Source organism: Anser brachyrhynchus (genome assembly GCF_964034855.1).
Source record: "Anser brachyrhynchus genome assembly, chromosome: 4".
Classification (NCBI taxonomy): domain Eukaryota; kingdom Metazoa; phylum Chordata; class Aves; order Anseriformes; family Anatidae; genus Anser; species Anser brachyrhynchus.
This window is the reverse complement of record NC_137698.1, coordinates 26,527,570-26,542,906: the sequence shown is the minus strand read 5'-3', so window position 1 is coordinate 26,542,906 and position 15,337 is coordinate 26,527,570. Positions and strand designations below refer to the sequence as shown.

At 34.1% G+C, this 15,337-nt stretch overlaps 1 protein-coding gene across 2 annotated transcripts in view; it reads left to right on the top strand.

Annotated features, from left to right (window-relative positions):
- LOC308194362 (uncharacterized protein) overlaps positions 1-15,114 on the top strand; it is a 230,823-nt gene extending 215,709 nt beyond the window's left edge. Inside the window, exons 14-17 of one of the 2 annotated variants that reach the window (XM_080590232.1) lie at positions 54-189; positions 7,258-7,385; positions 8,847-8,920; positions 12,862-15,114. In XM_080590232.1, coding sequence (XP_080446358.1) covers positions 54-189; positions 7,258-7,351 — 230 coding nt within the window. In that variant the 3' untranslated portion in view covers positions 7,352-7,385; positions 8,847-8,920; positions 12,862-15,114. Of the gene's footprint in view, positions 1-53; positions 190-7,257; positions 7,386-8,846; positions 8,926-12,861 lie in introns of both variants that reach the window. The other variant, XM_080590231.1, reaches the window with a different exon arrangement.
- The last annotated feature ends 223 nt before the right edge of the window (positions 15,115-15,337 follow it).

Below are 15,337 nucleotides of genomic sequence, written 5' to 3'. Positions count from 1 at the left end.
TGTTTGTGTATGTCTGTATGCTTTATTTATATTTATACCTTTTCCCCCCTTAGATGTCAAATTGCTGCTAAGAGAGAAACAAAGCAAGCAGGGCTACACTGTTCACTTTCCATCAGGAATACCTCTGGAAGACTGGCAAAAAGGAAGCGGAGATGACCACGCTGTCAGCTCTGCTGTAAGAGTTACCAGGTAACACTGTGAATTGTGTAGTGCACGCTGTGGACAATTCCTACTTCCAGATCACAGTATACAGCTACTGGTAGTTAGCACTGCTTTGGAGTGCTGCAGACACATTGTCTTTACACAAATCACACAGACTATATCACTTAAGGATTTAGCATTTGCACATGAATGCAAACCAACCTGCATGAACAGCTTCTTCGAAAGGGATGATCTCATTGGGGGATTTTTATTATTTTGAATCTTTTATGATAATAAAAATCCTTCCTTTGAGACGGTTAGTAGTGGGAGAAATGCATCTTACTGGAGTCTTGGCTTGGCACTATGCGTTTATAGGTGATCCAGCACATACTATAGGAGAAAATGAATGAAGGTGACAGAAGGCAGAGGGAAATACAAGAGAATTACAAGGGAAATAAATAGAAGGCTTTTCTGAGGTCAATTCCTGAGCTAAATAACGACTGAAGCATCAGCTCTGGAACCCAACAAAGTACACAGGAGAAAAATCATTGTTTTAAGTGAGTTTCAAGTATTATTTCAGTTTCATCTTTAGGTTTTTACAGGTCTCCTCTCATTAGCTCACATAAGCATATTCCCAAAACTAAAATGAAATATGAGATATTTGAAACTTCATGTTGTTTATTCATGATAAATATGCCTAATACTATGTTGCCTTAGCAGAAATATCTGTGCTCTAATAACAAATGTCTATGTTCAAGCAAATGAGGAGATGCAATCTTTTCTGGGAATTTATAGGAACAAAGCTGGAAACTTAGACCCTGAAGGGTTACTGTGGGCTTTTCTGCTACAGATCAGCTAATCTGTGCAATGGATGCACTCTGCCATCTAGATATCTTACACTTAACTTGTGATAATATGAAGTGCAGTTCTGATGCTTCATTCTGTATAGCAATGACAGATGTGTTGTTCACTTATTTATATGCATATATTAATATATAAATGTATATATTTATACAGGTATGCTTTATATATTTACCATACTATATTTCTATAGCTTTTATTTATATTTATGGGAGATTTTTTATGTACCTTCTTTATATATGTGTAGAATCACAGAATCATTAGGGTTGGAAAATGCATCCAAGATCATCTGGTCTAACCATCACCCTACTGCCAATGTCACTCATTAAACCGTGTCCCTAACATAAATGAGACTAATACTGTGATACTATGCACTTGAACTGTGAACAAATAGTTGGAAGATACACAATTTGGAGACAGAGTGCATTAGGACCATAGAGATGCATGCCAGTGGATATGCCTGTATACTCCACTGCTATCTTCTAAAGCACTGCTGTTGTAAGATCTCTAAGTTAAGGAATCATGATCACTTGATCACCTTGACTGTAATAGTCACTGTATTTTGAAGCCAAAGTATGACCAATATGAAAAGTAGCATACATGCAGAATAAGATCTGAATGTAACTTTGAACTCAAGAAATTTAGTTTTGTCTGTTTTCTTACATGGCTGTGGTCAAGACAAAAATAACACCTGCAGGTTCAGATAACACCAAGCATTTTAATACTGTTGAAAGGTTATGTTGCATATTATATTTCATGTACAACAGTAAAATTTAAATGCGAAATTATTCAGAAAAATTGTAATTAGGAATTGGTGTTAGTGAGAAAACCTGGCCATTTGTTGTCGAAAGGAGTTAATAAAGATTATTTCGTTCTCTGCTATATCATCAAGCATACATTTTTACAGCCCTTATTCTCTTATACTCTTATTCTCTCTGCCTTAAAGTAAGGTTGATCATTTCTGTTGTTCAGAGGTGCATCTAAGTCAATAAATTGAAAAACCTTACCAAATCTTTGGCCTGTATAAAAAAACTTAGTTTTACTGCCAATAGCAATAACAAAAGTGAAAAAGTTACATCTTAGCAGCAAGAGCCTAAATAAGTTGTTTGAACTAGAAATGGTGTTCACCAATGGTATTTTGATTTAGTGTAGAATATTTCTCTGTCAACTGCTTATTTTTATCGTCAAATCATTATTTGTGCTATTTTTATTTTTTTTTAATAATATGATTTTTTTTGCATTAACTTTCTGGTTATTATATTTATTTACTTACTTATTTGTGTGTCTGTGTGTGAAAAAACATGATTCCAAGAAAGAAAAATTTTGGAAGGTTATCAATAAGGGTTGAATGGAAAAAAATTATACAATTTCTACTCTGGCTGCCAATATTTTTCTTGCCTGGTATAGTCATAAACAAAAATTTATGAAAGATATTTTGGTCATTAGTTCCTGGGCCTATAAATGGTAAGGTGTCTTTATGTTTCTGAGGGCTTGATTTTATAGGATTAGCATGTGAAATTTAATGCTCTCTAAACCTTGCAGTTTTATCAATTTCTTAATTTATATTTCAGCTTAAAATTTAGTTTTTATGTAAATACTCTATAAATATACACAGTCCAGAACGACCACAGTAAGATTTCTTTTGCATTAACAATGCAGCTCAGGAGCTTTGTGATAAATGGTGACATGGCTGATCCCTTCTGGAAAATTGGAGCAATTCATGACTTTGCCAAGAATTTGACATGCCACCCTAAATGTTTAATCAGGGATGCTGTGACATTCAATACTCCTTGTTTAAATATGTCAGTCTAATTTTTATTAAACCTCTTCGAAATGAAACAATCTGCTTTTGGAAAAAAAAATCACATGACTGAATGAAACTAATGCTATTAAGTTTCTCAACGGGTATGATATAAATAAGCTAAAATCACCCATGATCCTCACTTCACTGGGCACAAACTTCCCATCTAAAAGTTTTCAATTGGAATAGAACTCAGAGGAGTGCTGTGTAAAATTAATGATCATGAAGCAAGGCTCACAGAGCATTAGTAGTCAGCTTCTGCCTCAGGTATGAGACCAGGGAATAGATGCCATTCAGTCATCTGAACAGAATTTCTATGATAAAATCTGTCCTTCAAAATATCGTAAGAACCTAACAGGGACTTTCCAGTGACTTTCATCAGTGTAGTCTATTCCAGCCATGGAAAATACATATTGGATTTCAGATAAGGGCCAGAGAAGCCAACTAAAAATAATAGTTATTAATCTGTTGGTGCTGATGCTGCAGATTAAAGGGGCTATACGTGTTATTTCTAATCCTGGAAAGCTTTGCTTGTATGTATTATCTCTTAATTTTTTTATATATAGCTTGGCTTTAGTTTAGTGAGACTAGCTGAGTAATTTGGAAGAATTTACAGAATCACAGAATCATCTAGGTTGGAAGAGACCTCCAAGATCACCGAGTCCAACCTCTGACCTAACACTAACAAGTCCTCCACTAAACCATATTACTAAGCTCTACATCTAAATGTCTTTTAAATTTAGGATCATTTAGGACTGTGTCTGAGTTAAACTTCACAACATGAAAAGTATTTTTATATGATTATTTCTCATTCATAATGATGCTCTTACTGGTGTTTCTCTAGTTTGTTTCTTATATACAGCTTACCTGCTAAAGGTCTTTTTTTTTTCCAACAACATTCCCAAATTTACTAAGCTGGCCCCTCTGTAAGTTCACATAATAACATATGTAATTGAAGTTCTCAATAACATATGAAAATAGGGGTTTAGCTTAAAGGGAAAAGAAAGACCTTTAAAAATATTTCAGAGCAAAAGTCAGATACTTCATTTTTGCTTTAAGAATAATGCTGAAATTTTTTCAAAGCTCAGTATTTAAAACTAGCATGCTTGGAGACTCTTCAGGCCAAGTCAGAGAATAATGCTACTGCTAGATCTAATTTATAAAACATTTGAGAAAATAAGAAGAAAAGAGTAAAGAAACCTCCAGATAGAACAATTAAATTATTGACAAAATAATAAAGTAAGACTCTAATACTTTGACCATCTCTTGATTGTAAAGCTGTTGGCATGCTCTTATGCCATTTAAATTAACACAAAATTACAGAATTCCCGTGTTCGCCAGCATTCCTTTCTAAGTAGAAATAACATACACTTGCAATACCTAGAATCCTTTCTAGCCACAGCAGTATGTGATTAGTGGCAGAAAATTTTGTTCTATGTTTTCTTTGTTGTAATGCTGTGCCCCAGGATATGTACAGCAACACTTATACCCAGACATAATATCCACCTGTGCTGTTTAGTGTGAACAAAAGGTAAGACCGAGTATTATCTCCCAAAGTAAAGTTTGCTCTTCAAAAGAAGTATCAGATGCTCTGGAGCTTTCATGGCTCATGTGTATCCATGTCTCCTTTGAGAATGTTGGTGCCTAACCCCAGAGATTCAGTGGTTTAATTTAAAGAAAATCTTTATTTCATTCCTTAAGGTCCTGGTTCAGCAAGAATCATGTGATAGACATATGCTCAGGAATGTATTGTTTGTAGATATAATATACACAATATAATTTCATAATGTAACTGTAAAATAAAATATAATGGAATAGCTGGGTAAATAAGAACATTAAAACATTTCCATTATTAAAAAGAACAAATTTCTAACGGAGGGAGGTTTAGGGCTTTATAAAGTATAGCAAACTCAACTGTCCATAGCCTATCTTGCATAAGGTGTAGTAAGATACTAACTTTCTTGTCACTGAGCACTGGTAGGTGGATCTTTAATCTTCAGAATCCAGTAATCATTCTTGTGTCACCAGGAAGTATCAGTACATCCAGCAACCTACTGAAGTAGTCTATTAACCCAAAGAGAGAGCAATTAAAAATGGAGAAAAAAAATATAATTTCTCTTAAAGTTTTAAAGCTCCTTTATTCATGTGACTGAAGCTTTAGATTAAGTCACAAACGCATTCTTTTTCTTTGCTAGAGAGGAGATTTCTGGAAATTATACTATGAAAATTCTAGAAAATTGCAGCCTGCATTTTTTTTTTTTCTCTAAAATTACCTGTCTCCATTCTGTGACTGGTTTTTGCCAGAGAATGTTACCATACCAGTTACCATGGTTAAAACATGGCCTTTCCATCAGTCTAATCCATCACTGGAAATCACAACTAAATGGAGGATGAGGCGGCTTTAATGTAGATCCTGAGGGCATTATACCATTAAGGGTTGCTGAGGCCATTGGAAGAAATTATTGTTAATTGAGATCCTTCTTTTCCCCTTTCAGCAGTTTTAATTTTCTGGTTCTGTGTTTATATGTAAATGTCATAATTCTGGAACTCATAAGTATTTCCAGATAAAACCAAAGAGGCAGCACAGTTCTTGATAGGGTCTCTTTTGGGAACAGTAGAGATGCTTGACTATGGGCAACATGGTGTTAGATTAGTATCCAAAGCTATCTTGTTTACTCCAGTTGAAATATTTAGGTTGTATTAACTGTAAGGCTCCTGGGCATTTGGGCATTGTCTTAGCATTTCTTGACCACTTAGGAAGAAGACAAAAAAATGTAGGCTGACATGAAACTGTTCATTGTCTGAAGGCAGCTAACCCTTAACAGGCCTTTTAACAGAGAAAACAGAATTCTGGATACAAAAGTGTTCCTGCTAAAAATGTGAGAAACAACAAGCATATATTCCAAAACAAATGGGGTTTTGGAAGAACATCAATGAGAAACCATATAGAAATACACAGAGACATATGTCTGATATTAAAACTCCCAGTGATTTGATCTGTATGTTTAGCAACTCAGGAAAAGTAGCACTTATACTTTATATATTATACAGAGAAGGAACAGCAGGAGCATAAAATACAGAAATGACTGGGAGAAATGATCTTTTACTGTAGTGCACAAAGGAATGTTTGTGCTTTAGGATGAAATAGCAAACTACTGGAGAGCCCTGTTAATCATAGTAAAGGCTGTATGGTGATATACCAAGGCTACAATGTTCCTCGGTTGCTGCAGCAGTGTGATAAAGTCATGCTGGCTCTTCATATCCCACCAATAAAAGTGAAGAAAACTTGCCTTGGTGTTGTGGAAGCAAGTCTTCCAAATGGAGGCAAGCCTCAGTGTGTGGGAAAGGAAAAACAGATGACAAAAGCTGGGGAGCCTTGCAACTTGCCTAAGGTGCCATTTATGGCAGAATGATCCCTACCCTCAAAGTAAATATATATATATATATATTCTTTGATTGATGTGTCACAGAAAACACTTAATTTTGTGATTTTATGGAGCACTGTTTAGTTCATAATTTGTTTTTGAAATGTTTTATTCTAGAGCATACCTGTAACAATAACTTTCATAATTTTAATGGTGTCTTAATATCATGAGATCTCATTATAACAGTCCGCTTATTCAATTTTTGCTGATAAGTGAAATAAGAATGCCAGTTGTTATGGTTGAATTGCTAGGTCCATGGATTATTAAAAAGAAAATTAATGTAGTCATTATATATATATATATTTTCCTATTTAGTAGTATTTAGAGGCTCCAGTCAGGATTAGAGACTCATTATAATAGATGTTGTATAAACATTAAATAAGGATGGTCTTACATGGTAAATACAACACGCTGTTATTATTTAGTTTAATGTTGAAACAAGTCGAGTTTTGTTTAAAGTTCCAGGAAGAGAGGTCATGTTTGAATAATGTTGTCCATATTTAATTAATACAATTAATTTAGTCATCCAAAACCCTCACAAAGGTTAACAAAATTATATCTGTGGATCTGAAATTTCAATGAAAGCTATCTAAAATATACTTCAGTTATTTTCTGGTGACAAGCTGGATATTTCATTGCATGTTGATCTGGGGGTGGGGAAATTGAAGTATATCTGTTTTCCAGCACAAAAGAACAGTGAATACAGTAGCACTATTTTATTTCCAGCATAGCTGTTTACTTAATCAATTTATTGGTAGCAACCTAGACAAAACTGAGCAAAGTTGAAAAATACAGCATTTCATCACATACTGGAAAAAAGAATGTGTACAGGTATAGTGCAATTCATTTAAATTTATCGTGCTTTGAAATATATTGCATACTGGAGGAAAGATAATTTATCTTTCTATCTTACATTATTATTGTATGCGTTGAATAATATTTTAGTTTGTCATATATCTAAAAAATATTGCCTCATTTCAGGAAAGCAGTAATCATTGTGTATGTTTGTTTGTCATGTTTATTTTAAAGTCTTAACGATCACCACACCTTGATTTTTCCTGGACCAATAGAAAGAAGTGACCGTCTTTTTCACTGCTTCGGGAGCAAATGGATAACATTTTGAAAGACTGTAGCATTAGACTCATCTGGGGCATGAGGTACAGTAAAAAGAGTAGAGCATTTCTGTCACAATTTTCTAGTAAACACTTGGAGCAAGCCTGTACTTGAACTCAGAAATCACATGTAAAGAAGGTGCTACCAAAGCACTGTCTGTGATTTAATACATGGTCTTTAGACTGTTAGCAAGCTTCACATTGGGCAGCAAGTGCTATTTGTCTGCATTTTCTCTCTGATGCTGCTGTCAGGTTCATAAAAAGATATAAGAAGAATAAAAACCCTACCAACTGCTGCATAGCCTGGAAATAATAATGTACACATAGTCTTTTATCATTCTGACAAAACACACACCTTCTTATAGATGAAGTGCGAATGTTGTCTATTCCATACATGAAAAGACAGTGATTTTCTGAATTTTGTGATAACCAAGTACATGAAGCTCAGTACTAACAGATTATCTTAATTGGATTAAGCAATCTCTTCAGGTAGGAAATACTGCTGGCCACTGGAAGCTCACAGTAGTATTTTGTAGTGTAGAGGTGAACAGACAAGAAAACATACAAACACTATGGAGCATTTGCGTCTGTGAGATGCATAGTCTGGTGATTTCAGTGTTCAATACTACTAGCAGCCCTTTAGTTCATCAATGTTCATCTCCCTGGCTCTGTGATCAGGCAGATCTGCCACATTTATTTATCTATTATATCTGGATCCAAATGTATACGTAACCATGACATGATCCTCTTATTGATAATATGTGCTGAAACAATGCACAATGAATTTTGCAAATGTTAGGACTATCTAGTCCCTTCATTTCATGGCAGATGACTTTTTTCTTCTGTCAGATCAGTAGAACTACCTGACCTGTACTACGTATCTGTAAGAAGCCTCTCAATATCATAAAGGTTCTTAAAAACAAACAAACAAAAAAACAAACTGAGGTTAGAAAATCACAATAAAAATCATCAGTGGTTAGTTTTGATACATAATATTTTAAACATAAACTGTGTAACAAATATAAGTGATTTTCCTGTTTTTCCACTGACAAGGCAGAGCATTTTGAAAAGTTCTGTTAAAAAAACCTGAAAATAGCTGGTCAGAAATGTGCACGATTTATTTTTTTTCCAATGCAAAATATTATTGCCATGTCTATACATTTTTTTAATTCTTACTGAAAATGTTACATTGCATATCATCATTTTTCATTGATTTTTGTATATCAAAATAAACTTCTCAATCACAGAATTCTTGAAAAGTAATTCAAGCAATTTTAGCTCATTAAAAAAAAATTCAAATCAGTAAATCACACAATGGGGTATCTATTCAGAATACTTTGGGAATGGGAAGCTTCTGAATTTTCCCCAAATTTCACTTCCAATAAAAAAATCCATATTGTTTTTGCAGTCATTCAGGTGTAACAGTGGCAGACCTTAAATAGCAAATAACTCTTGGATTATGCTAGTATAATAATTACAATGAAAAGCATCTGTTTTTCTTTTCAGCTGTTGGCTACAATGAAAGACACTACAAGTTTCTTAGGCTGTGGTTGGAAAAGTCTTTGAGCATCTAATAGCAAGTAAGGTAAGTGGTTATTTTTCTGCTTTTTTAAAAAAAACTTGTATTTGAAAGAAAAATGCTATTCAATATTATATTATACTTACCTTATTTTATTTTTACCTTATTGTGTGTGTGTTTTGTTTTTAATGAGCAAGAGATTTAAAAATGAAGATGAGAAAAGACTGCACTTTGCTTTTTTCATTTTGCATTCAGCTGCATATTTTCATGTAACTACAGTTTTTGAAGAGATGTTAAACATTGAAATTACATCACTGCAAACACATCATTATGTCATAGAGGAGCAGCAGTTAGCAGTGATCACGTGGAAAAAAATGCAACTCATTTATATAAATTGATAGCCCAGAGGAACCCAAGAACCGTAAAATAAATATCCATAACATTACAGCATATAAACTTAGCTTCTGCAGAAGCACTTCCAGAGCTTAATTAGGAATGCTTATTTTTGAAAGAAATTTTGTGGTTTGAATTAACAAATGTAATAAAATATTCAGACTAGGAGTTAAAATTATGTTTTCTTTCATCCTTTGAGATGGGACTTAAATAGGAATGGAACATACAAAGAGATTATTTATTATTATTATTTGACATCATATTAATACAATTTAATAGCAAAAAAAAACTCCAGTGTAGCAATCTTTTCATAGTATGATATGACTTTTGATTTAGTAGTATACCTATAAGAACAGTACCCAATATATTTTATCAATTCATCAACAAAAGGTCCAGTTGTTACTGTCATTATATCTTAAGAGAAATAAAAAATAGTTCAGTTAAATTATTCAGTTACAGATTATTCATTCATATACAAATAAATTAATGTCAATTAGTAATTTCTAAAACTGAAGCTCAACATAGCGGGGAAAATCCAAGAAAAATGTTTCTGCCATATCAGTCCATCTTCCTCCTATTTGCCAATCATTTTACTCCTGATCATTTCGCTGAAGTTTATTCGTGCAAGAATGTTTACATGAGCATGTCTCAGCCTTCATGTTTGACACAAACAGTCAGAACGTGTACTAAATGTTTGAATTGTAGAAAAATTATATTTTGGGGGCATTGTGGTAACTCCTGCACTGTAACGAGCTCTGAGGACTCTGCAAAGGCTAATTTTAGGCAACGCACAGATCAGTCAGAGCTCAAACAGTGAATAAACTACACCCATGTTGCACTTCAATTCAGTGTGACTGCTGGTTGAAGACAAGTGTTGCAGTAAGTAACTTTAGTAAGATATAAATATCCAATTTTCAGCCATCATACTTCTGTAAATATTTGATATTTTCCCCTTTCTGACTTACGGCTGATCTAGTTATCCCTCACCCTCTGTCATGATTCCTAGTCTCAGGAATTGTCTGGCAGTTGGCACCTTTTTTTGTTTGTTTGATTCTGCATGAATACAAATGGGGAAAAAAAAGGGAATATAATCAGAATATTTTTATCAGAAAATTACTTGTCGTGAATCATGTGATCTAAATTCCATTCAAATGTATAGATTTTTAATACTATACCTAGTCCTTCTAGGATGTCTAGATCAGAAATGTTAAGAAGGTGTGATGAAATTTATACTTTCTCCATTTGGACTCAAAGGTGCACATTTTCCACCTTGGTCAGCTGATGTATAGCATGGCTTTATTACAAAAAGTTATGTCACATTAACTATGTGATATTTCAACAGGCAAACACAAGACACTGTGTAATAGCTTCAGCTGCTCACTGGTGTAGTGCTGATATCCTCTGCCCTATTAAAGTTGCTTGGATGCTCAGAAGAATGATCACTTTAAAGGCTTCTAAAACTGTATCTTTTATAGCAGACAGGTAAAGGGATGTGCAAATCAAAGGGCTGCTGTCATTTCTGGCTGAATGCCAAATATCTTGGAACAATTCAGCGGAGAATTTGAATTGCTCACTCCATCATCTATAGTGGAATAAGACTAGTAGTCAAAATTCTTTTTAAGCGATCAAAATTTATGCCATGGCAGGCTCATAGCATTGGATGCTATGTAATGTATTAGGAGTTAAAATATCAGATTTGGATACTTCTGCCAAAGTCTTTGTTGCTGCTATAACTTCAGGAGAACTTCACAGCTGTAATAGAGATTAGTAAATTATTTTAAATAAGTTGCTTATTGTGTAGGTTTGCACTGGAAGAATATTTAGTGAAATTAGTGTCAGTATTAGAGACACGTGAAAGACTTTGGTAAATCTAGCAGGGAATGTAAAAGATAGTATGAAAAAAATATATGTATTTCACCCTCCTTGTCCCTGCAGTATATAAACCTGAGGACTCTTCTATCAGGTAAGAGAAATCTCCCATCTGATCTAAAAGAAATTGTATTAATTAATTAAAGAAGTATTGATGGTTCTTCTGAAAATCTGATAGCAAATTGGCTGGAGTTACCGTGTTCAGATAAACCTTAGACACATATATATCTGATTAGAATATCTTCCATATTGTTTGTGAGTGACTTGACAGTTACATAATACAAAGGCACAGTTTTCTTCCATGTTTATTAAAGATTATGTGTCCTTATTTTCTTCAGATATCAAAGTATGGTTTTGTCTAAGTGGAGGAAAATACTGATGTCTTGGTTGCAGCTGGGGAGATCCTGGCGAAGGAAAGGAGACCAGATATTTTCACAGGGTGTGTGACAAGTATGAAAGGTAGGAACTGTGAAGCAGTTCCTAGGAGGGGAGCCCTCCGCAGTCAGGAGGGGAAGGGCTGAGGCATTGACATCACGTTGCACAAGTGGAGGGATGCTCCATGCGAGGCAGAACTCAGCAGGAGCTGCTGCAGTGTTTGCCTCCACCTTCCATATTAAATCTGCACCTAATATGTTTTCTTCTTGGTACATCAGCATGCAAAGGAATGAACCATCTTAATAAGCTTCAATAGTCCTCCTCCTCTCTAATCATGACAAGAATTGTATAATTTGCATATTGTTTGGGTTATAGCAGCCACCACAGGTATCTCAGGAAAGGGAAAGAAATTTCCTTTAACCTGTGCTTTTGAATGTGTTTGCCCAGTCTTCTGTCCAAGTTTTATAACACACCAGGACAATAATTCAAACTCTAAATTATAATAAGATTGAGCATACAGTGTTTGTTTGTTTGTTTTTAATGTATTATAAGATAACTTGATTAAATAAGGTTTGATTATATTAATGTCAGGCACTCGCTATCAGAATTCTTGCTTTTCAAATTGCCTTGGATAATGATAAAATTAGTTCTAGCAAAGGTTTGCTAAAATGTAAGTTCCATGTTTTTACTTCTGCATTTTAAACCTAAATGTTACAAGCAGCTTCCTTTCAGCATTTATGTTCATTCTAGGTTTATATATAATCTGCCGAGGACAAAATAAACCTTAGTGTGAGTTGCCTATCTTAAATAGTGGACAATGGAACCAACATCTAAAACCATCTATTAGCATGTCAGTCAAAGTGTTATTGTGCTCCCCCAAAATAGTAGGTCTACTTTGAACAAGACTGATTTATGATTCAGAATCACAAAAAATCTATTTCTAAGCCAGTAAAGATGACATCTGGGAAGAGCAGATCTAAGCCTATTCAAACCACAGAGATTTTACCATTTATAAATTCAAATTATCTTCTTTCAGCATTGAAAGAGTGTTTCAGAATGACAAAAGGAACTGATCACTGGTGTACAACAGGCTGACTTAACCACAGGCTTCACTGGCAGTGTGCAAAAGAGGTTTTGTAAATGTGGCATTTAGAATAACTGGTGGTTATCTTCTATTCATCCTGTATTTGGTGTGAGCAAGAAAATAAATTCAAGTAAATATAAATGATAGTTCTTACTTGGCAGTTCCCTATAAATTTATTTAATATTAATAATTATATTTCTGGGAAAATTAAGCAACTGCAAAGTCTATTGAATTCAGATTTTAGATGGAGCTCTAAGAACCTTGTTTTTTGTCACATACAGAATAAGCAAAGGCAACTGAAGGAACTTCAGACATTGAAAGTCCACAAGGTTAAAACTGAATCTGCAGAAGCCAAAGCAGAAACACAGATCACAGCTGTGTAGTGCTCATGAAGTCATCAGATTCTGATATGAAATTTGTTGCTGTTATTTCAAATGCCTGCATTGTGCTGATTGTGGTATCTGGAATAATAATGCAAAGAAAAAGGATTCTGATTCCAGAGCAAAACTTTCACTGACTTTGAACTGAACTGACATCTTCCGAATTTCAGAAGCAGTAGTATTTTGTAATAGGTGGGTTGGAAAAAACTCACACTGAATTTATTAATGCAAAATGCTGTCTCATTGTATTAGCTTTGTAGAGGATTTACCTACTGAATCAAACTGCATACACAACTGTGCTAAGAAGCTGCAAACATGACCTTCAGCATCACTCCTCTACAGGAGGAGGAAAACTGCGTCACAGAAATTGCTAATTCTACACTCACTGAAATCTACCACTGGCTTCAGTAAGGGCAGGTGGTTGTTGTTGTTGTTGTTGTTGTTTTTCCCCTCTGGAAATTTCCAGAAGTGATGAATGATTTAATGGATATTTTATGTGAGCAAATGGACAGTTAGTGTACATAGTTGTATTTCCTTAGTATCATTTATCTAAGTTCAAGATGTGTAATTCATTTAGTGTTTTAGAAATCGTTATTTTGAAGTTGTGCCAGAAATTAGAACAAAAATTGAAATGACCATAATAGTATTTTTTAATATAGAGTATGCATATAAACAGAAGAAACCAAATCAAGGCATTATTCAAACGTTTTAAATAAGCACTGAAATGTGCTGATGTGAAAAAAGTAAGTACGTGATTAACTGTACAGTAAAATAAAGTGAACACATCCAATATTAAATGTAAACTTGTTCATAGAAAAAGAATGTTATCCCTGTCCAGAGATAGATTTAAGTTCTACTGATAATTAGAAACTCCTGCTAATAGTAATACAGAGCATTAAATATTCCGATAAAATATTTAATCAAGTGATAGGATTTGAAATACAGGAAACTGTACACAATTTTCATTCCTTTTAGTAGCATGTGCTTCAGCAGTTTTTAGATATGCTGCCTTCTAAAAAGCTATATGTTCTGGATGGCACTGGCCTTGCAATATTTTTGCTATATTCTGGTATTGAAACCCTTCCAGGTTATTTGGAGTATTTACACCTCTTACACCAAATGGAAATTAACCTGCTACATTATCAAAATTCATCAGGATAATAAATTATCCCATTTTACCCTTTATACTCTAAGCATCCATCCTTGGAGACTTTTGATGTGTAGTTTATGGGAAATACTACCTTTAACTGAATAAGAAATTTAGTTGCACCAAATGTTGTGTATCAAGTAGTACACATCCAGTACTAGAGCTTGTTACAGGGTTAATGGGGAAAATGCAGTGAGGTCAGCAAAATGTTTAGAAAATAAATTTTTAAAGGGTAAGTGGGTATAGCCTTTTGTATTAGACAGGTTTGTTTTAGCACAGTGTTGTAATTTGCCACAATCCAAGGATGCTCTGATCACTTCAACAGTGTGTGCAATGCATTCAGATGACATAATGTATTTCCTTTTCCTGCCTCAGTACTCAAGGAGTCCTCAGAGAAAAGGTCAGTTGTTTTGTGCATGTCCAGCAACATTAAAGAGGATTCCAAACTGCTATAGGTCCACATTTTTTGTTATTGTTTATATTTTCAATTTACAATAACATACATAGAGCTTGGTCATTAGAATTTTCAGAAGAGCTTAGAGATTTTTATTTTAATTGCAATTGCATTCATCATTAATATATTTGTTTATGCATATTGGTGGCAAAAATAGAGATGGGTCTGAAATAAAATGTTGATTCCAAATTCTCTTAGGCTTTTCAAAAGAGTGAAGTAAAGATTCAAATTTTGTTTCTCATGAGATTCTTGTTAAAAGGTAATTATTTCTGCCATAATTACTGTAAATCCCAAACTTCTATGTATGATTCAACCCTGAAATCTCCTCAATAGTAAAGATGTGCTGTCTGTCATACTGAAATGAATATTGATGAAAACAGTGGTTCGAGAACAATAACAAATCTTTATTAGTCAAAATTACCACTCCAGAGATTTCTTGGCAACATTTCCCAGTTACTGATCTAACTCCAGCCCCAGCATTCACAAAAAAAAAAAAAAAAAAAAGACAGTGAATTGCTGCAGGTAAACATTGCTCTAAGCTAGATCACTAAGAGACCTCAAAGCATTAAATAGGGCATGGATAAGGGTCATGGCTTTACCACTGATCTCGTTTGAGCAAGAGTAAAGTAAAGGCTTTTCCAATAAATATGTGGTGCCAGTTCTCTCTATAGATAAGAAATGATCTTTAGGCACAGGAACAAGAGCTGTTCCTGAATGTTTTTGTTTCAAGGAATGGTGGTTATTTATTTATTTTTTTTATTTCACCTATCAGTATA